The 24,242-nt window shown below is 38.0% G+C and overlaps 1 protein-coding gene across 4 annotated transcripts in view; it reads right to left on the bottom strand.

The window, feature by feature from the left end:
- Positions 1-265: 265 nt before the first annotated feature.
- Positions 266-24,242, bottom strand: part of dhrsx (dehydrogenase/reductase (SDR family) X-linked) — a 101,722-nt gene continuing 77,745 nt past the window's right edge. For all 4 annotated transcript variants that reach the window (XM_073949174.1, XM_073949177.1, NM_001256719.1 and 1 more), the window contains 2 exons: positions 17,829-18,036; positions 266-2,308 (listed from right to left, as the gene is read on the bottom strand). In XM_073949174.1, the coding sequence (XP_073805275.1) occupies positions 2,132-2,308; positions 17,829-18,036 (385 nt within the window). In that variant the 3' untranslated portion in view covers positions 266-2,131. The remainder of the gene's footprint in view (positions 2,309-17,828; positions 18,037-24,242) is intronic.

Raw genomic sequence — 24,242 nt, 5'->3', positions numbered from 1 at the left:
CTGGTTAGGAAGTATTAGTGAGAATTAATAATTTTTTAGTAAAACGCCTGAAACGAAGGATAAATGTAGCCATTTTAATTCAAGTTAATAGAGCACATGGATCGTGTGGCTTCTGCACGGTGTCCTTGAAAAGGCAATTGACCAGCCTTGCACCATTTATAAAACCCACATGAAATAAATTGGATTTTACATCTCTCATTTTCATTTACACTTCATTCTTACCAGTGCATTAGTCAGAGAAAAAGGCAGAAAAAACAGCCACTGCAACAGGGAGATCAGTGTTTTTATTTAGACAAGAGGAACTCATTCACTCTGTTTTCAACAAGAGCTGAAGATGAAACACTTCAGAGTCTCCTGGCAAGATAATGCTGCTCTCTCTTTTTTCCATCTTCTCCTCTCTTTCACACACACAAATGACAGAAACATTGGGCTCATTCACAGTGCATGTGGCTGAGGAGCTAAGTACGCAAAATCCTCTTTGCACATTTTGTACGGAGACAGTTTCTCTGTTCATTTATCATCAACAATTTTGGTTGCTCCAAATATTATTCATTTATTTCTCAGCAACACGACCGTATAATTAATCTATCGGATCATTGTTATCTGTGCACGGAAGTTAATTATACTTCCTATAATGCTAAATACATTATAATACAGCAGCACTTCCATTAGTGCGTAATTACAGTACCATGAGCAAAACTAGGCGATAATAAAAGCTAATTCGCAAAAAGCAATGCAAAGGGGTCAATATATTAATCTCTCGTTCACCCCAAAGCTTCATATCCCGTTGGTTGGATGACACAGAGAAGGAACGGAAATCGGGTCCATCGCATGATGGATGCCACATTAAACACACGGATGACAGGCACAGTTTGACACCAGTACACTGAAATTAGGATTTAACAGGTCAAAGTAGCACTTTATCCAAAGCAGCCAAAGTCAGGACAACACCTCCAAGTTATCACAAACACCAGCAGGTAGAATTGTTACTCATTTTTTTTTTTTTACAGTACTTGTATATATTGATATTCATAAAGCGACATCTTCTGTTGAAAAACTTGCAAATTTTTCAATATTTCAAGACTCAATCAGCTATTGCACACTGACCTCGGATAAATACATATTTGAAAAAACCAAAATCAGGAAAAAGCTGCAATATATTTAAAAGATAATACTCGACAAGTTTGGATTTATAAAATATGTGCACATATTTTAAACTATTCTCTTTCAAGGTCTGTTCAGAAGCAAGATTTTTAAAAAATACACTACAACTACATTGTTACACAGTGGAATCACAGATTCTGAGCACGTCACAGTCACGAACAGAACAGTTGGACGAAATATTCCCCTTGGGGAGGAAAAAAAGTGGATGAAGGTGAGGCACCTGGCATGAGGGCAGCCGTCGCTTCGGTGGAATCTTCCAAACACAGTATTGCAAATTGCACGGTGGAAGAATGAAAAATGAAGGGCTCAGACAGACAAATGTTTTTCCCCCTTAGCCCTTCTGCAGTTTGTGTTTAGGCAATTAGATGCGGTAGGCAGAGGGAAGAATGACACTGACTGATGGGCAGAATAACCCAGTGTATGAGCCACCGAAGATATACAACTACACTAACAATGAAGGACACAAAAAGCCAAGCACAGAAACCAAGAGAATCAGACACAGGCTGGTATTTGCCCAGTTTCGAGCGCTTGAGATTTCCCATATAATCCTTTTATCCTTCCATTGTTGATCAAATCCAACAGAAAATCAGTGGAACAGCCATTGCGATGGTCCTGATTCATTAAGCACCCAGAAAAGCTTGGCGGAGAGCAAGAAGATTATGAATCGAAATCATTGTTTTACCTGCTTCAGTCAGGAGAAAAAGTGTCTAGAGAATTCCAGAGTGGAGAAAAAGAGAATTTAGGATGAAAAAAAAATAAATAAATACAGCGCATTTGTTAGCATCGATCACACACTGATGAGGTAAAGTCCTTGGGAACTTAAAGGATGGCTTGTGTTGACACTGAAATATTAATTAAAATAAACTAAACACCATTGGACGGTTTGGCAAATAGGGATACTAACCTGTTAACTTAAGGCATAGACATATTATGGAGATGATGAATTCAGTACTAATGTTCTCTCAAGTCATTTGAGTCCCACAAGAGCACAGCTTTGTTTCCACAGCTTGGTTTGCAGGCGTTTGTCGTAAGACAGTGCTGAGGACTCAGTCTTTCGGCCGTTGTACAGATACAGTCCTCCGATCCCCTCCAGCTCAGAGGCAGCTGCGGCGTAAATAGCCGTGGATGCTCCTTCTGCAGGCGTCTGTGGATGGACAGGAATCAGAGATCAAGACAACACAGCTGTGCACAAGCTAAGAATATTTGATCAGAGGTGGATATACACTAGCAGAAAAGGGCAGGAAAGATGTTGCCAATTCCTGGAATATAAACGCTTATTTGTCATTTCTGCTGATTGACTTCACTTGTCCTTGTACGTGACAGTAATTGCAACATTCCTCCTACAGCGTGTTTGCAGTTGTTGTGGCGTTCTTGCATCTGTGCTGTAGTGGTATTCTCGGCACTTGAAGTCTAACCCTAGTACTTGACATGTATTGGTAGCTGTAAGCTCAAGTAATTGCCACTTACATGAGCACTGTCTTGGAAGTTTCTTTGGTAAATAAACTGAAGGCTAAATAATAGTACAAAGGTTTGTAGTAGTGTAGTGCTTGGTGCATTATTAACAGGCCCAAAAACGAATGTCTTAACCCATTTTGTGCCTGTTTTGTTAGCAGATTAAAAGCAACTTATATTAAATATTTTATATATATAGTTGCAATGCAAAAGCCTTTAAGTACTGTCTGAAATGTTCTTCTAAAATGAGCATTGTTTCTCAGCCTGCAATGTTTATGTTCGGTTATTTCACTTTAAAGAACCTACTCATTACCATAAATGTGAAATTACTGAATCTACACACAGAATCGTGAGAATCGTTGAACTCTTCACATGTTTATGAACTATTGTGTAACCAAGAAATTTTAATTTCTGACATGATTCTAAACTTGTAGGAGTTTCTTTCACACAAACACAAAATAAGATATTTTGAAGAATGCTGGAAACCAACAGACATTGACATCCATAAAACAAACAAAATAAACGGCTCTGTTTTAACGATCTAAGCCAGGGGTGTTAAACCTAGGCCAGGAGTGTTAAACTCTCGGAGGGCTGCAGCCCTATATACATTTTACTATCAACCCTGCTCCAACACACTCACCTGTATGTTTTAAACAAACCCGAAGGACTTAAGTAGTTAGTTTAGGTTTATTTAGGGTTGGAACTAAACTGTGCAGAACTGCAGCCCTCCAGGAACTGAGACACCTGTGATCTAGGCGCAAAGTCCAAAGCGCATGATGGAAAAGCATTAGGGTCGTATCCCAAATCCAATTTTTATATTTTAAAGATGGATAAATATGCTCTGTGCCTGGCGCATGGTCTAACAGGGTTGTGCTTATTCTCTTAATGAGTTACGGGTGTGTTTTCAGCATATTGTACATTAAACCAATCAGAGTCTCATTTCACATTCCCTTTAAAAGTCAGTTGCATCCCGCCATGGCGCATTCACTATTTACATGGTGGACTTTGTAAGTGGAAAACTGAACGCTTCATTAGCGAGAGACCATCTGTACCAGGATAAAGAATGAGTGTCCTCCATTTGGCTTCTTTACTTTCTCTTTACTTTACTCATTTACTTTGAAGGATAAGGAAACTGTGTTGCACGCACTACACTGAAAACATCTATTAGCCTACCCATTTAATTTCGTTTGTTAAGCACAAAGATTTTTTCAAAACTATGTCTAAATTCAGTTAGAATAAATGAACAATAATAGCAAAGTGTGGTCATATCCAAACACACATTCTATTGTTATGCCCCATATCATGATTAGTATGTCTACAAAACCTGACAGGTGGACAAATCTAAAACTCATTTTTATTAAAACAAATTTAAATATTCAAATAATAAATAATACTGCTAATTATAATAACATTATACAAATGCAGAGTGTCATGAATAAACTAAAAGAAAAAACCCAGTGTGGAGGCATGGAGGCAGTGATTTTTATTTTTATGTAGAAAATAATATTTTTTGTAACATTTTAATACTTAAATTGTTTTCATAGGTAAAGATATTTGTGTATTGTTGTACACTCTGTGTTTATTAATCAATGTGTAAGGGGATTTGGACCTGCATAGACACATAACTAACACGCTCTGTGCTGTACTTTATAGTGGCCTTTAGAAGGTCAGTGGCCCAGATTATTTCAGTTGCTTAAAAATACCAACGCACCAACAATGCACCTAACACACCTCCTTTTTAGACAGGCACACCAATAAGTCTACAAAATGCAGCAAATGGATCTGCTATTTAAACAACATGGTGCATAATGTGAAAATTACAGTTTAGCTAGTCTGAAAATAGCAACAAATCACTTCAATCACATCTTGCACCTTATTGCCCATACTATGGACGTCATTGGCTGCTGATTTCCGACATTCTTCAAAATATCTTCTTTTGTGTTCAACAGGAAAAAGAAAGTTAAACAGTTTTGAAACAAGTAGAGGGAGTACACATTATAAAACTATTTAATTTCATGGGTGAACTATTACTTTAATACATGCATTGTCATTAGGTCACTTCGAAAACTTTCTTTAGGGTTTTTATTACACTGTAATGCCTTTTTGTGCTAATTTAATTTAATTTTGTTATATTTCAATTTGCATATAATATAGCTACACTTACAATATTGTATAAAGTAATATAGTCACCTAAGAATTATAAGGTTCTATCTGATATTTTTGTCAAAATTGAGTTATTGACATATTTTTATTAAATGGCAACTTATTTACGTTATGGCATATTTTTTTTTATAAGTTGTTTATAATTTAAGACTTTTTATTAAAAAAACAAGTGTTACACACATACTGTTTGCTATGGAATGCAAAAACTTTAAAGCTCAATATCTCAAAATCATTCAGAATGCAAATATAACCTTATAATTCCAAGGTGACGATATACTTGAGCATACATTTGTCAATTTACATATTTTTATTCTATATTTACTTCTTTTTTTTAATTCCATACAGTGTGGATAATTCTGACACAAAAACAAATTCATTTTATGTGTAAACATACCTGGCAAAAAAAAAAGCTTTTCTGATTCTGTTTCTAATCTGTCCTATTTAGTAAATCTGGCCTCAAATTCATAGTTTCTCCTAATTGTATAAGCAGGTATAAGTCTTTCATTTGACGTACCTGCGAAGAAGTACATGACATTTATAAGTGTTTTTTTTTCTTTTTTCAGAATTTACTAAAACTTTTAGAAAATTCTGTTGAAAAAAACTTTATCTTCCTTTTCATGAGTTGAAGTAACTAATAACTGCCTTGCCATGTAATTTAAATGTACAAGTAAGAATAAGCATGAACTTAGTTTCATAATAAGTTGTCAGGATACTGCCACTTCAGTGTTGTTGATTCTTTTTTTGGTGGCAGAGTCCAGACACTAGTCCTGTCTAGTCTAGCAAGTTTTCTTGAGTCAAGCACACATATTTTCTGTCTGCCTTTGTGTGAGCACCATCTTGCACACTGTATTGGTGTGTGTTGTATCGTCTGCTGCATGCTGTTCTATTGTCAGCGCCTCTGTGTAGTTGGTTTGGGTTGGCGCAGAGATTGGAACATGCTCATTGCATGTATGAGTCCATGGTAGATGTTTTTATTTATCGTTTACTCGTGTCTTGTATTCTGTCTGTGTTGCCGTTGTTTGTTGCACAGGATCTGTGTTTACAGTTGGCCATGTGCTGTTGTTATGTTAAACATGCGGTTAATGAGTTCTCACATTGGCTGTTTGTTCCAGTCCTGTTTTACGTGAGCACATGGCTTGAGTTGTGTCGTTGTACAGTACATGTGCTCTGCCATCTATTTACTTGTCCCATCTGTGTTATCCTAATATTTATCATTATGGTCACCTGCCCTCTTGTCAGTTTATTGGTTTGCTTTCCCTGTTTTTTCTCCAAGTGTGTCTGTCCTCTGCTGGTCAGTCTTCAATGTTTCTGTGTCGTCTTTCTTGTGTCTGTTATGTCAAGTCAAGTCAGTTTTTCATAATGATGTGTTTATCCCTCACGAGTTGTTTAACTTTTTTTTTTTTTGCCTTTTATATTAAAATATTTTTAATAAAGTCCTTAAGAAACTTCTTTCCTCCACCCCAAACCATGACATAAGTATTGTTGATTGTTAGTTCATGAAGCCTTATGCATGCAAACAAACTGAACGATATTGTAAAGTGTATAACCTGTGTAATTAATTATAAAAACACAGACACCTCTTTACCTCTGCATAAACTCTCTAATTACATTACAACACAGCAGCAGTTCCATTAGTACACAATTACAGTATAGTACTAGGCAATGATAAAAACACATTTCAAAGGCAATGCAAATGAATGATGGAGCCAGGTGGAGTTGTATTACTGTAGTTGTGTGCTGTTGTCATGTCTGAGAGATTTTTTACATTTCTTTCTCATTTTTTTCAAGAATTTTAAGTACTCTTAAGAGTATTTGACAGCTGTGTTGAGAAAACGTTTTTAATAATTATACAATATACTGTCTGTTGTCACATTTTATTAAGACATTATCCTAAAAATACAATCTTTGTCCACCTAGCATTATTTTAGAAGTTTTTGCTATTGGAAACAGTTATGTTTTTGTTGGCAACGTCCGGCGAAAGATTGACTATTTTCAAGTTCATGGGGTATCCTTTACAGCACCTAGAATATATTTGGTTAAATAAACCCAAGCATTCGTTTAGTTGTTCAAGTGTAAAAAGAGATGAAAACAAGCGTTTTGCGAGAATCAGAGAGCAAAATTGAAAATGAAATGTAACTGGTTCTGTTTTTAGCACGCCTTTTTTCTGGTCTGATTGTTATTTAGTTTTATAAGCAATTGCAAAAAAACAAAAAACAAAAAAAAAACATTTAATTCAGCTTAAAATTATTACACATTTACACAATTATTTAAACCTTGTATTTCCACATGTGGCTTTGCAGCCTCAGGTTTACACCCATGGTGCTCTCCAACTGCCATGGTTAATTATTCCTACTATCCTTCTAATTGCAAATGTATTGGCTCGCATCCATATCTGAAGATCTAAAAGTGTGGCTACACAGTTGGTGAGATTGATATGCAGACGGTCAGTTGGACTATGACCTCCAGACGGATCAATTACACAGGACAGCCGATCTTCTCTAACTGCGGTGCCAAATTCTACACTTCAAACGGCTCTCTTTGAGGCCAGGCAATTGGGGTTGAGCACTGTTTTTCTCTATTTTAGATCTCTTTCGTCTGCTGGAATGTGGATTAAACTACAGGAGCAGAAGGTTTCTCTCTAGTAAGAGGAATCGATACAGCACAAAGAGTATGAGAAAAGCTTAAAGCTGTTGGGATTGGGCCATATGGAACTGTGTGCTTAAGGAGAAATGGAGCAAAGGCTGTGGTATAAAGAGGCTCAGAGTCATTTTACAGGGGTAGGTGCAACATTTAAATGGTATATACAGTAAAGGTTTTTTCTCATACACACAGTGGTTGATTTGTCAAGCATGGCTATAAGTGAGTAAGATTGCTTTACTTTAGTTACCTGTGCCTGTCTGTGTGTACTGGTTATGGTAGTGCTTAACGTGGCCTATTCACATTCATAATTCGTTATTAGTTTTCTCTGAGTTTAGGGGTAGGATCCCTCTGTGCCATGGTGTCCCCCAGGGGTCAGTACTTAGCCCACTCTTATTTAGTATTTATTTATTTATTGGACACATTTAGCAAAAAACTAAGCATTGGTTATAACTGCTGCACTCACGACACACACATCTATATTAGTACCACTCCTAATTTATTTGCTTCAATGTTGACACTTAACACCTGTTTGGTGGAAATTAAAGCCTGGATGCAGCAAAAATATCTTACATTAAAAAGTCCCAAAACTGAGATTCTATTGATTGACACCCCTTCTAATGTTAATAGGTGTAGCAATTTTACGCTTTCAGTTGATGGCTCTCTATTGTCACCTTCTTCGCAGGTGCGCAATCTTGGCGTACTTCTTGATGCTCAACTTAGCTTAAAATCCTATTTTAAACATTTAACAAAAACTGCTTTCTTTCACCCATGGAACATCACGCGCATATACGACCCTTTCTTTCATCACCTGATGCTAAGAGGCTTGCCCAATAATTTATCATATCTCGATTTTTGTAATTAACTTTTTGGGGGTCTACCAGCTACTGTAGTTCTCTCAGGACATTACAGCACATTAAAAACTGAGCTGCATGTCTGCTGACACACACATCTTTATGCTCTCATATATCCCTGTACTTAAACAGGTACACTCGCTGCCGGTCAAGTCATGCATTGATTTTAAAACCCTGATTTTAACATGCAAAGCAGTTCATGGTTTGGCTCCTGGTTATATCTGTGATTTGGTAAACGTTTCTTTTTCTTCTCACTGTTTATGCTGTTTATTTTGTTCTAGCCTCATTGGAGACTTAACACTATGGAAGGTAAGCATTCTCCTACCATGTGCCTAAAACAGGGAATGCTTTACCTACTACCATCAGGACATTTAAGACATTGCTTAAGACTCATCTTTTTAGTATTGCATTTAATCTTTAAGGATTTCTATAATTTTTTTTAAACTATTTTTTGTTATTTTGTATTTTTGTTGTTGTTCTATTGTTCTGTAGCGCTTTGAGTTTAAGAAAAGCAGATTACAAATAAAATGTACTATTATTATTATTATTATTATTATTAATATTATTATTATTATTATTATAGGATTCAGGTTTAAATATTATTTAGCCACTGTGGGGTGTTTTGGAAGAGTGAGTCAGGAAAAGTTTTCCTCCACCAGCATCACGTATTAACCTGGCCACTATTCTGCAAGAAAAAAAAGCTCAAAATCCCTCAGGCCACTGTGCAGGACTTGTATCTGTCATTCTCAAGATGAAGTGATGCTGTATGGGCTGCAAAAGAAGTCCCTATGCCATACTAATATATTACCAACCCACTGTGGTCTAAGAGCAGGCATTTCAGTTTTATTGTCCAACCTCTGTATATTTCTTATTTCAATTTACACTTCTATTTTTCATACCCGTTTTCATAAAACACAACAAAAGTCTGAATAAAGATTGTTATTATGAAAAACACAGAATTAAAAGTTTATATCTAGCAAGTCCTTTTTTAAAGCTATTGGCCAAATTTATATGGCAACATTTAATATAGTTTAGATCTTTTGTCACTATGACCAGCATTGTGGGTGCCCTAAAACAAACATTTTGGATAGCAGATTACAGAGTGGAAAAAATGTCCATGGCAGTGTGGATTTAAAAAAACCAATGTATTGGACACGTTGACATTACTGGATCATTTAACCAAGGCAGCTCCCTGCACATGTAACAACTGCTAAGAACAACAACATTACAAAGATGTGATTGTGCTGCAGGCACTGCTAAGTTTATTAACACCATTACAACAAAACCTGCTAATGGTGTATCAACAAGATGACCAGCGGAGACACATTCCACTTACGAGTGACAGATATTTTTAGATATACGTACATTCACCATCATCTAGTGTTTATGTCTGTACTCAGCGCACTGAATATGAAATAATATGAATAATAAAAATATGAGATATCTTTAATATTTGTAACATATAACCCACCCTTAATGGTTTGGTGAAGTGCTTTGAAATGTGCAGTTTTTATTATTTTTGATGTAATCTCAACTGAAACATGAAGACAAAGCGGAACATCTAGTAGCCCCTCCCCTATTAAAAAACAAATGCCAATAGTTTTACATTTTTATCACAGCTCTGACAGTGAGAGGGGTTGGCATAAAGCACATCAAAATAAAAGAAACGAAAAGCATCTTGAAGAGGGTGGTACATGTCAGATACTAGAGGGCATTTGATTGGTCAGAAGATGTATTGAGAAACTGAAGTATAAGATGATGTCAAATAAATTGATCCATTTAGGCAGAAATGACAAACTGTAAGCTTTTGATGTTGAATGTTGGAAAAAGGCAACCATTGACTTCCATATTCTTCTTTCCGCTATGGATGTCAATGACTACCGGTATTCAACATTCTTCAGAATATCTTCTTTTGTGCTTTTTGATTCACAAGAAAGAGCAGTTGTTTTCATTTTTGAGTGAACTATTCCTTTAATATTTTATATACAAGCATTTTTATTCTTTTTTTTCTGACAATCCGAAAAGCTGTCAGGTGGTGAAAGAGAGGAAGAAAAAGGAAAACAATCAGTGTGAATGTAAATCAAGTGCTTAAAAGTAAGCATACTTCAGTTGTCAAGAGTATATTTGATTTTCAGAAAAGATGTCTTATCTCTCTCTTTCTCTGAACACAAACAGCTCCAAAAATGCACTTCAGAAAATGTACACGCATTCAGTGTTGAAGCGGTGCACAGCCAGCGCTCCGTTTCAGTAAACAAAACATATTTAAACACATCATTATCTTACACATGTAAAAAAAAAAAAAAAAAAAAAAAAAAAAATATATATATATATATATATATATATATATATATATATATATATATATATATATATTTTTTTTTTTTTTTTTTTTTTTTTTTCTGCTCTTGCATGAACCTTCCCATCATACTTCTCTTTTCGTCAAGTGGTGAAAAATCGTTTTCTCTACAGCGGGTCGCTTTTCTATTTAAAATGTCTTCACCTGTCTAGTCATAACAACATTTTGCCTCAAGACATTCATAATTTGTCATCTTTTCTTTTAAACACGTAGAGCAGACTCTCCTCTCTGAGCCCTTTAATTTCTTGGTTTTCTACAGCAATTCCTGTGCCGCATACATAATAAAACGCTGTGAACCGTGACTCAACCTGACTCGAAAATAAGCAAAAGGATATTGCCGGGCTGATAATGATCACAATAAATCAATATCAACACACCTCAGCTCAACAAGTGAACGAGTTTCACGGAAATTACATTTGTATTCAACAGATCACACATGGAATTATCTTTTATAATACAAACAATTGTCCTTGAGAAGAGGCTAAGGTCATTAGGCATTGTTACGATTTTCATAGGCTATACCTTACTTTATCTATTATTCAGCATGGCCAAAGAGATTTGTTTATTCATAAGAATGAATGATATAAACGCCCTGACAGTGTGAAACGATCCTGTGCTGCTGTTTTAGTATTCTGATCATCTGTAAAGCTGCTTTGCTCAAATTCAGCTGAATTTAATGGGCTAGAGAGGATGACAGTAAAACAGCCGAAAAAAAAAGAAAGAAGCAATTTTGGGTCATTTTGAGGCAACACATTAAAGCTCAAACAGATGTGGGTTATTGTATGGGTGGCAAATAACATATAATGGAACATAAAGAGAGTGAAGTCCAAAGGTCTGAAATACATTTTCACATTCTGAAACAACCATATATACTGTAGATTTTATTGTGTGTGTGCATGTGTGTGTGTGTGTGTGTGTGTGTGTGTGTAGGGATGTGTGTGTAGTTCACATGCAAAAACCTCTAAGTGCCATCTAAAATTTCCATCGAAAATGTTTTTCTCAGCCTCCTTTGTCATGTTGAGATATAGATGTATATACTTAATTGTATTAACCTAATTAACCTAGTTTATTTAAATTACACTTTAAGCTGTATAGAAGTGTCTTGAAAAATATCTAGTCAAATATTATTCACTGTCATCATGGCAAAGAAAAAATAAATCAGTTATTAGAAATGAGTTATTAAAACTATTATGTTTAGAAATGTGTTGAAATTTTTTTTTTCTCTACGTTAAACAGAAATTGGGGAAAAAAATAAACAGGGGGTCTAATAAATCAGGGGGCTAATAATTCTGACTTCAACTGTACATACATTCACTTGCCACTATATAAGGTAGACTTTAATAGTACTGGGTTGGACCCACTTTTGCCTTCAGAACTGCCTTAATACTTCCTGGCATAGAGAAGGTACTGGAAATATACTCTGGTCATGTTCAAGAAACCAGTCTGAGATGATTCGTGTTTTATGACATGACGCGTTATCCTGCTGGAAGTAGCCATGAGAAGATGGGTGCACCGTGGTCATGAAGGGATGGACATGGTCAGCAGCAACAATCAGGTAGGCCGTAATGTTGACACAAAGCTCAATTGTTACTGATGGGCACAAAGTGTGCCAAGAAAATATCCCCCAAACCATTACACCACGAACAACAGCCTGAAGAGATAATACAAGGCAGGATGGACCCATGCTTTCATGTTGTTGATGACAAATTCTGACCCTACTATCCAAATGTTGCAGCAGAAATCGAGACTCATCAGACCAGGCAACCCTTTTTCAATCTTCTGTTGTAAAATTTTGTTGAGCCTGTGCAAATTGTAGCCTCAGTTATCAGATCTTAGTTGATAGGAGTGGCACCTGGTGCGGTCTTCTGCTGCTGTAGCCCATCTGCCTCAAGGTTTGACATGTTGTGCATTCAGAGATGCTCTTCTGCATACCTTGATTGTAACAAGTGGTTATTTAAGTTACTGTTGCTTTTCTATCAGCTCAAACTAGTCTGGCCATTCTCCTCTGACCTTGGCGAAATGCCAACTGACCCAGCCGAGGCTAAAACCAGCAACCTTCTTGCTGTGAACCGACAGCACCAACTATAGCGCCACCACATCGCCCTTCAGTCATGTCTTTGAAAGAACATTTTCATTGCTGTAAAAAAAAAACTGCTGGACAAGTGAAGCATAAAAGAGGTAACTCATACACAATTATAGGCTATATTGAAAAAAATATATATATTTTTAGGGGAATGCCTTAAATAAAATAATACGTATTGTTTAACATGAATAGTTAGAATGACCACTCTAGAAGTTATAATATTCTGGTGTCTACATTGCAAATATGTCATCAAAACATTATTGTTTAAAACATGCCTGATGCTAATGTACACATAGGAAAAACAACAACTAAGTATAGCAGTTTTATTGATTTGATTTTTTTGATGCAGAAAATTTTTGTATGTTTTCACTTTTGCTTTCATTTTTATCCACAGATCTGAAATCCAAGAGGTGTAACAAATATTCTTAAAAGATGAATCACATCTGATTAACACACACACACACACACACACACACACACACACACACACACACACACACACACACAGACGCACATGCACACAAGCGTACAAACACACACGCACACCTTTGAAGCAAAGAGACAAGATAAATCCAATTATTGTTAACCCTGACACAGCAGCTCCAATCCTTTAAATTTCAGGATGAATTCCAAAAGATGAGACAGATGTGGAAGAAGAAAAGAGAGGGTGAAAACACTGTCTCCCAGGATACACTGCACTGTCACAATGCCTTACTGCAACATATTGGGGCAGGTGGGTTTGTCATAAATTGTTGTCAGTCAACAGGGCACCTTTCACAACAGTGTTTGTCAGACGCTCAAAAGAGTGTTGAACATACAAACATCACTCGATATTGAAAATGTACAATCAGTATGTAAATGAATGTATGTATGTATATATATATATATATATATATATATATATATATATATATATATATATATATATATATATATATATATATATATATATTAGTGCTGTCAATCAATTAAAAAAAAATTAACTAATTAATCGCACCTTTTTAAAAAAATAATCACGATTAATCGCATTTAAAATACTGAAACTTGTAATTTTGGCTATTTAAATGTAAAATTAATGTACACGCAAGACAAAAACAATTTAAATTCAAAATATAATTGTTTATTAGAATTAAATTTCAAAATATAATTGTGTAATAGAATTTTTGTTTAACTTGTAAGACAGATTTCTTCATGTAAACAACATACCCACAATAAACCATCAAGATCCTGGCTTGACAGCCATATTTATTACAGAAATTAAAACACAGGCTTGTTAATGACATTTAAATTTCAAAACAATCAATGCCAATAAAGAAAACATTGATTTCCATGTTGGATTCTAAGTGGACTGCAAAAAAAAAAATCCAAATTGAAAAATCCGAAAAAAAAAAATCCGAAAAAAAAAAATCCGAATTGCAGATATGGAAAATGAAAAATTATACTAATAAACTATAGAATACAAACAGTTGCACTCATTGTAAAGTTTTATTGCTGTGAGTTGAGAACATTAGTTATAGAGTAGAAACAATTTTGCTTAATCCTACTTTACATTCATCCAGTTTCTAAGACTAGGAGTATCCCGCAAGTGCACAGAGACTCCCAAATGCCTGCAAATGAATGATAATTTCTCGCAAACCGGTCGTCCCCCACATCCCTCCTAGCTCTTCAGGTAGTCGCGGGCAACTCACCCCCACCGTCCTTCAGGTACGTCTCGCGCGCACACGCCCCTACTCAGATACGTCGCTCACTCCACACCAGACACCCCTCAACGGGCCTGAGACAGACACACACACAACGCTGCAGATGTTTTGGCCCCATCGGCCTTCCATACTGGAGCAACTCCCCCTAGATTCAACACGCATGATCACGTTCATCAAATTTGCTTAAACTAAGCATCCTAAAGTATTACTGTATTTCACAAGGATTCTGACACAACAACGCGAAGCATACGCTTTCGTTGCGTTTAATGAGGAAACACGCTAAACTTGGAGGGCTCATGCTGAAAGGCAGAGTAATGCCCTGTCTTTGACAGCTCGCGACTTCACCAAAGACCTTCTGAGTACATTTACATAAGACACCAATACTTTTACACCAATTTTAATATGATTAAGATTATACTTTTATTAAAAGTCTACCGTTTAGCCTAACCAGTGATTTTATTACCTTAAAGGAACACCGAGTCACGAAATGCGGAGGATTTTCTTTCTGTTCGACATGCGGTATCAACTTACAACAGAAGTCGAAAGTTAAAAATGAAACACCTGAAATTGCATGAAACTTTGGAGAGCCTGGTGATGCGAATAAATGTTTTATACTGAAACTTGCTTTCAAAAAGTGCTTCCTTGGTCTTATCCATATGTCTTGCATGTTCAACACTTCCACCACAACAGAAAGTAAAAAAAAAACCTGCAACTGCGTTAATTTTTTTTTTACGCGTTTATTATTTAAAAATAATCGCATGCGTTAACGCACTAATTTTGACAGCGCTAATATATATATATATATATATATATATATATATATATATATATATATATATATATATATATATATATATATATATTAGGGATGTAACGGTATCAGAATTTCACGGTACGGTAATACCTCGGTATGAATGTCACGGTACGGTATTTATTGAATCATTTACAGGAAAAAACAAAACTTATGAAAATACTCCAAAAAAGTGCCAAAAGTGTCAATGACATACAAATTAGCCATCTATCTGTAAGCTTTGAAACAGGAACTTCAATTTTAAAAACAAAAAAATATTAAACCATGTAAAAAAATTAAGTTTCAATTTAGTAGTGTTGAAAACTCATCACATTCAACATTTAATCACTCACTCACTTAGATAGAGATGGGTTTAAAGGAAAATTATCATATAAATATAATCTGGTAAAAGCTGGTATCTCTGGGTATTTACAATGTCCCCTGCAACAGAAAAAAAACCTCTCATTTGGGACTGAGGTTTCTGGGACAAGAGAGATATGACTTGGCCCAGGTTGACAGCAGTGGGTAACGTTGTGCATTGTCTTTCCACCACTTGAGAGGACAAACCATGAGTGAGATAGAGATCTCATGTCTGCATCAATCTGAACAGTGTGCTGTGTTTCTGCAGTCCCCATGACTGATTATTAATCGTATTCCTCAACTTGCAGGCACGTGCACACACAGGGCTCAACCTGTGCAGTGCACATGCCCTTTTTAGTCTTGGATAGAAAGTTCCCTTCCAAAATGATCAAAAGTGCCCCCGCGACGCGACATACCCTCCGTCCCCGCTTTACAGTAGACGCGCGACAACACAGCTGATCAGAACGCGCGCGACAACACAGCTGATAAGAACTCACGCGACAACACCACTATTCAGTACGCGCGCGGCGACAACACCCGCTTTAGGGTTTTCCAACTCTTTTTCATCCCCGCTACTAGCAGCACACTCCATTTCCGCATTACTGGATCTGTAGCGACAACAGACCGCAAGGGATTATGGCCAAGCCTGGGCTGATGGGAATTGTAGTTTCCGGTACCTCCCGTTCGCTTCATTCGCCTGAGCAAATTTTCTCAGAAGACCTATAGTTTTACCGAGTCATGCGACTACGGTAATATCGAAAAAAATTAATATTGCGGTATGACGGTATTTACAATGTTTTGGATTGCAACTATGCAGTTTATATATAGGAATAGTGCCTATTTCAAGTATTTATAATTTATTAATAATTGTCATTGAGCAGAGCAAAGACGATTAACTTTCCGCCACAAGATGGTGACAGAGAACACCTAATAAGCCCTTAGAGTAGGAAAAAACCCTGTGTAAACTTCAAACTACTGCTGATCAAATCATTATAAAACTGGTAAGTGACATTCTAAGTCAATCTCTTTATTTTGTATGTTGTAGTGCTGTATTTATACCATAGCACTGTATTCTGCTGTTTGATTTGCTTTGGCTTTTTTGGGGGTTAATTATTGTAATCTCCTGATTGCAACAGAGAAATCTCTGTAGACTGATGATATTTCTTGCTGTTCAGCTTTATTATCATAAAATGTGAGCAAAATCACCTGTTTTGTCATCACTTTAGACAATATGCTAGAGAATAATTCAAACACTAGCTCTAAAGTGGCATTGGTGAATTAGTAACGACGTTCTGACGTTCAGCTACAGATGTGAATGAATGGGACAAAAAAGTAGTTAGTCGTACAAAAAGATTTAGAGACTCTCCAAATTTTCTTTTCTTTTCTTATATAAACAAGTATGCCATCGAACTGTTGTATAACACAATATCACACTTGTAGCAGTGTGATATGCCTATATATATATCATCACTTGTGGTACACTAAGGCACTCGGCCTGCTGCCTTGAGTCAATGCAGATATAGTTTGGTAAATATTGTTGGTCCATATAATGTATTTTTAAAGAGTTTTTAGGCTATTAGGCAGGTAATATGTACAATTAAATTGATGAATTATGTGGTTTAGATATCACCTGTTGGAATAATCAATTCTGATTCATGTCTCTATAGTGGTTAAACTTGACATATAATTATATTGGGTATATCTAATGACTCTATTCGATCAGACATAACTGTTTTATTCAATTATGTGTTATATCCCTGAAAAAATGCATTTGTAATCATAGAGTATGATAGTGGCAATATTGCTCATAAATATAACTATGTCTATGTATGATTTATGCTGAAATAATGCTGATATAACATTGACTTAAAAATGTTTAAAAACATTTTTTCTCTTTATTTTTTTTCAGTGTTCATTTTAAAATAATTGTTGTACACTTTAGTGTCTAGCCTAGTCTTATTTTAATTTCTTCTTGTTTCCTGTCCTAACAATTAAAATGGTAAAAAAGAGCCAAAAATAAAATAATTAAAAAAATTTACCAAAACACTAAGCGAACCTGAAGCCATCCTCAAGAACTTTCTGCCAAGCATGCAGAGACAGACGTCTGAATAAAGTATCATGCCGGTGACTCAGACATAGTTTGGCTGACTTTCCAAAGTTTGACAAGTTATTTAAATGAAACAAGACATCCCAAATATGTCCGGGCAATTATTATCCTCCAGTAAATCTGACTAATGAAGTTTACAGAGGGCTATGTGATTTGCCTTACCCTGAAGAGCAGTTTAGCGAAAGGCTTCTTGGCCACCTGGGCCGGGCTGCACAGATTGTCATAGAGGGCCGTGTCCACCATGCCGGGGTCCACCGCATTCACCGTCACGGGATCTCCTCTGACCAGCAACTGCTCCTGCAGGTGGTAGGAGAGCAGCAGCAGGGCCAGCTTACTCTGAGCATATGCAGCATGGGAACTATAGCATAACCTGAGGAACAGAGACAACATGGGAGAAAAGAAACTGAATTGAGCTATTCTGTTGTCAATGACAATTAATGTGCAGTTTGTGTTTGCAAACCCACTATAATAAGAACCAATTGTAGAAACACTCTTCTCTCTACATACATCAGACATTTTCTTTTAAATTCAATGTTAAAAAAAAAAAAAACAAAAAAAAAAAAACAATGTCTGTAAAAATGGTACAAAGAAACCATAAATATGGAATAAGGTTGAAATCTATTTTGTATTCCAGTTGGTCATCTTCTGTGGTAGCTGGTATAATTTGATTTATCATGAAACTTTCATCATCTAAACGTAATATTGCACATTAGTTTGCATAAAGCTTTGCATTAAGACTAATGCAACAGTTATTTATTATTTTGAGTGCTTGTGTTAGTTGATATTTAAATCATGGTAATTAAATAAATGCACAGTTCTTTCAAATTGTCACGATTTCCAGTGATCGTAACTTCTAAGATCGCTGGATCTCACTCATAATCACCATGGACCACAAATCCACCATTTCTGGACTACATTTTCATACATGCACTTCGCTCACACACACTCATGCTTCCTCATTCTGACTGATTACACTCGCACCACCAGAAGATTGTGAAAGACTGATTACACACACTATTTAAGCAGCACACACACTCACTTCCTTTGCTGAGTCTTGTTTTCTGTTATAGTGACAATTCACCATGTTTTCTAGTCTTGTTTGCCCGTGTATTTACCTCGCCTTGTTTATCCAGTTCTTCCTGTCTGCCGTCTGCCTTCCGACGCTTGTTATATCAACTACGATTCTGGACTGCCTTTATACATATTTTTGCACCTGTGTTGACCTTTGCTTGCCTGACTCCGAATAAACCTGCATGTGGATTCAAACTTCAGTTGTCTCTGTCACTCCCCATGTTACAGAAGACTCGGCTACACACTGGATCCAGGAGTTTTATTGGTTAGCCAAACCCAAGGTTATCAATCCCTCGAGAACCACATCCAGTGTTCGAGATCGCTAGCACCACTGAATTACCAGGCTGTATGCTCAATGACTTTTTTTATTTATGGGCTAAATTAACCGCTGAAGTGCACACTTTTAAGTGTTTGTTCTCGGGGGGCACGTTCTGTTTTTTGGACAATGCAATACTTTCTAAGGGCTCTTCCTTTTTCTTTACAGCTCACAAGATGGCCGCCTCCAGTGCTCCAGCTCACAAGATGGCCCCCTCCAGTCCTCCAGCTTACAAAGTGGCCACAACAAGCCCTCCAGCTCACAACATCGTAAGCGCCAGTCTATCACAAGCCTGAGCCCACAGAATGGCCACCACCATCTGAGTTGCCAGAGCTGCTGCCACCACCAGAGCTGTTACTGCCAGAGCTGCCACTGCCACATACAGAGCTGCTAGATCCTCCATCACTGCCAGAGCTGCCAGATCCTTCAGAGCTGCCAGATCCCCTGTCACAGCCAGATCTTCCAGATCCTCCAGAGCTGCCAGATCCTCAGTCACTGCCAGAGCTGCCAGATCCTCCAGAGCTTCCAGATCCACCTGTCACTACCAGAGCTGCCAGATCCTCAGTCACTGCTAAAGCTACCAGATCCTCCAGAGCTGCCAGAACCTCAGTCACTGCCAAAGCTGCCAGATCCTCCAGAGCTGCCAGAACCTTAGTCACTGCCAAAGCTGCCAGATCCTCTGTAACTGCCAGAGCTGCCAGATCCTCCAGAGCTGCTAGATCCTCAGTCACTACCAAAGCTGCCAGATCCTCCAGTGCTGCCAGATCCTCTGTCACTGCAAGAGCTGCCAGATCCTCCAGAACTGCCAGATTCTCATTCACTGCCAAAGCTGCCAGATCCTCCAGAGCTGCCAAAGCTGCCAGATCCTCTAGAGCTGCCAGAGTCGACGCTGCTAGAGTCGACGCCGCCAGAGCTGCCGCAGTTGACGCCGCCAGAGCCACTGCCGCCAGTACTTTTAGAGCTGCCAAAGCCATTGCCACTGCCAAAGTAACTGCTGCCAGTACTGCCAGAGCTCCCAGAGCCACTGCCGCCAGAGCTGCGGACCCTGAGTCCCACGAAAGGCCCGAGCCATCGCCTGAGTCACAAGAAAGGTCAATGCCGCTGAAGCCTAAGTGCCACGAAAGGCCTGAGCCGCCGCCTGAGTCACATAAAGGGTCAGAGCCGCAGCCTGAGTCACACGAAGGGTTAGAGCCACCACATGAGTCACACGAAGGGTCAGAGCCGCCGCCTGAGTCACACGAAGGGTCCGAGCTGCCACCTGAGATACACAAAGGGTTCAAGCCGCCACCTGAGTTCCACGAATGGCTGCCAAGGCCGCAGGTCGTCACAGAGCTGCCAAAGCTGTGTGATCCACCCGGTCCACATGACATGCCGACATCTGCTGAACGTAAGGCCCCAGGCTCTCTAAAGCTCCATGCTCCAGACTCACTGCTATCTCATGACCCAGGGCCACCGCAGCTTCACGCTTCAGGCTCTCCGCAGCCTCATGATTCGGGCCCACTGCAGCTCCAGGCCTTCCACAGCCTCATGATCCAGGGCCACTGCAGCTCCACCCTCCAGGCCCTCCGCAGCTCCACCCTTCAGGCCCTCCGCAGCTCCATACTCCAGGCCCTCCACAGCTCCACGCTCCAGGCCTTTCGCAACTCCATGATCCAGGACCACTGCAGCTCCACACTCCAGGCCCTCTGCAGCTCCCCGCTCCAGGCCCTCCGCAGCTCCACTCACCAGGCCTTCCGCAACTCCATGGTCCAGGGCCACTGCAGCTCCACGCTCCAGGCCCTCCACAGCTCCACTCTCCAGGCCTTCCTCAGCTCCATGCATCAGGTATGCCTCCGCTGCATGGTCCTGACCCTCCATCCCTCCCCCTGTTTCGCCTCCGGTCCACTTCCCGCCTGAACAGCATTAGGAGTGTCTGGAAGCCACTCCTTAGAGGGGGGGGCTCTGTCACGATTTCCAGCGATCGTAACTTCTAAGATCGCTGGATCTCACTCATAGTCACTATCATACACGCACTTCGCTTACACACAAGCATGCTTCCTCATTTTGACTGATTACACTCGCACCAGCAGAAGATTGTGAAAGACTGATTACACACACTATTTAAGCAGCACACACACTCACTTCCCTTGCCAAGTCTTGTTTTCTGTTATAGTGACAATTCAACGCGTTTTCTAGTCTTGTTTGCCAGTGTATTTACCTCGCCTTGTTTATCAAGTTCTCTCTGTCTGCTGCCTGCCTTCCGACCTCTTGCTTGTTATATCGAATACGATTCTGGACTGCCTTTATACATCTGTTTGCACCTGTGTTGACCTTTGCTTGCCTGACTCCGAATAAACCTGCATGTGGATCCAAACTTTAGTTGTCTCGGTCACTCCCCGTGCTACACAAATGTAATGTGTAAGTTGCATTTTGAAATGGGATCATATTGCTGTTTAGTTGTGTTATACTGAAAAGGGGATTTTAGTTAAATGAACAAAGCATCCCTGACTTGTGTGTTGTATTTAAGCATTAGTTTTGAAATTTGTGGCAAAACAATTGTAAAAAAAAAACTGTAAAAAATAAAACCTCAGATGAACAACATCACATTTTAGCAGTAATTACCTAAGTAATAATATTCTGTATGGCCTTTTCAGTATTTCAGATCATTCAGGAATATTTTTGCACAGATCTTGTCACAGCATTTGTCAGGATAAAGTCTGGACTTTGATTGAAATACATATATTTGTAGTGGTTTATTTTGCAGCTGTTTTGTGTGTGATTTTCTGTTGTGCTTGGGATCATTGTTTTGTTGCATGACCCAATTTTCGCTAAGCTTTAGCTGTCAGACAGGCATTGTGTCAACACATACTGTACCTGGAGGCTCAAAACTAAAACTTCTGTTGATGTTCAGTTCAGGTGCTTGATTAGCAGTTTCTGTGTGTGTGTGTGTGTGTGTGTGTGTGTGTGTGTGTGTGTGTGTGTGTGTGTGTGTGTGTGTGTGTGTTAATGCTATATATTGTGATTCATATAGGTTTTGTCTTCCAAATTCCTGCAACACATTAAATACTGATTAGGAAAAATAGAAATTTCATAGGGTGTCCTAATTTTTTCACATGACCGTTTCAATGTAATTATTTCCACAGGGACATGCACGACAATACAATGACCTCAAAAGGAAAATATGTTTTGTTCCAGGCTTTTGCAAAGTTTTACATGCAGTCCTTGAACAGCTAGATCTTTAAACACTCTGATAAAGAAGAAGTAGAAGAAAACCAAGAAGAAGAAAAACAAAGACTATTGAATCCACAACACATGTCACTCATATCTTTTTGAATGGGGAAAAGTGTAATGATCAACATGGTGAATAAAGCCCCTCTTGCTAGTACAGTAAATAAGCCAATCATTGATCGCTATAGACTGATGATACACAAGGGGAGGAGCTCAGAACAGATATGAGTTTCTGCAGATTTTATGTGATTTGGATGTTTAGAAATGAAACTAAATAGACAGATGATGTTTAATTTTATTGGTGATTCCTAATGTGAAATTCAATCGTAAGCTTGGCAAGAAGTTTTGGAGAATTTGATGTTTCCCTATTCAGACAGAATGACTAAGCATACTGCCCGAGAGGCATTTCAAAGATGGCTGCCAAGTGAAATGACTTGTCTTAATCCTCATTCACACTACTAGCGACTCGCAGCAGCAGAGCGGCAAGCGACCGCTCATTTCAATGGACCGGGCGGCTTCCGGTGTGGTGAAATCAACTTAGGACCCCAAGGGACCGTCTGCGTTGAATGCCTGATCAAAAGTGCTTTTTATGGTCTATTCTCAGTCTTGAGATTTTAACAAGACTTTTTATATTAGTTACATTATTATACAAGTTAAAGACATGCATAGTCAAAATAATTGAAACATTTGATGATGCCTTTTTTATGTTTTTTATGAATTTATATGTAACATTATACATTTACATAAGAAGTGGTAGCATGTCTTGGGCTATCTAAAATAAATGAAAGAGAAATTCTCAATGCCACAACACATGCCTTTAGTTGTACATCAGTAAACGAAATACATTACTTAACATAGTTTTATGTAAAATTAACTCTCTTTTAAATTACATAAATGAGATTTTGCTGTATTTATATATATATATATATATATATATATATATATATATATATATATATATATATATATATATATATATATATATATATATATATATTTATAGGCGAATACATTCCCTACAGCGGAATGAACGCCCACTTATCCAGCACATTTTTACGCAGCGGATGCCCTTCCAGCCACAACCCATCTCCGGGAAACATCCACACACACTCATTTACAGTCATACACTACAGAAAATTTAGCCTACCCAATTCACCTCTTCCGCATGCTTTAGAGTGTGGGGGAAACCAGAGCACCCAGAGGAAACCCACGCAAACGCAGGGAGAACATGCAAACTCCTGACCCCTGAACTGACCCAGCCGAGGCTCGAACCAGCGACCTTCTTCCTGTGAGGTGATAGTACTACCTACTGCTACTATGGGTATAGTTTGGAGCACATTATAATATATATAATATATATATTATTATATATATTATAATATATATAATATTATAATATATATAATATTATAATATATATATATATATATATATATATATATATATATATATATATATATATATATATATATATATATATATATATATATATTTTATTTATTTTTTATAATGTGCTCCAAACTATACCTATTATAACTACAGTGCACCAATAGGATCACCCAGGATCCTGGGCGGACTCAATTCTAGGCAGACCTGGGGGGACTCATTTTCTCATGACACTGGCGACCTCAGTCAACTTGACCAACAGTGTCCGTTTGCGACCAGGTGGGCATGTCAATCCTTTAACCTTATGCAAATTAAGAGGGACATTCTTGAGCTACGGCCAATAAAAGCACCAGTAGAGCTCACATGATCCTCTTTCGGCTTGCTAAGAGGCTGTTTGTATTTACACAGACTGCACAGACCTGCGTTTGCAGCAGGTCACCACCCAGAGCGACAGGCAGTTACAAAATCGCTGCTAGTCTGAATGAGGCATTAAAGGGACTTTGAGAAAAAGGAGGAGAAGGAATTTGCCACCATTTAAACATGCAGACTCATTTACATATTGCATTGGAGTTACTCTGCAATGTAAATTATGCTTT

Source organism: Danio rerio, chromosome 1 (assembly GCF_049306965.1).
Source record: "Danio rerio strain Tuebingen ecotype United States chromosome 1, GRCz12tu, whole genome shotgun sequence".
In the NCBI taxonomy this organism is placed as follows: domain Eukaryota; kingdom Metazoa; phylum Chordata; class Actinopteri; order Cypriniformes; family Danionidae; genus Danio; species Danio rerio.
Note: the sequence above shows the minus strand (reverse complement) of the source record. Positions and strands in the feature narration are given on the sequence as shown.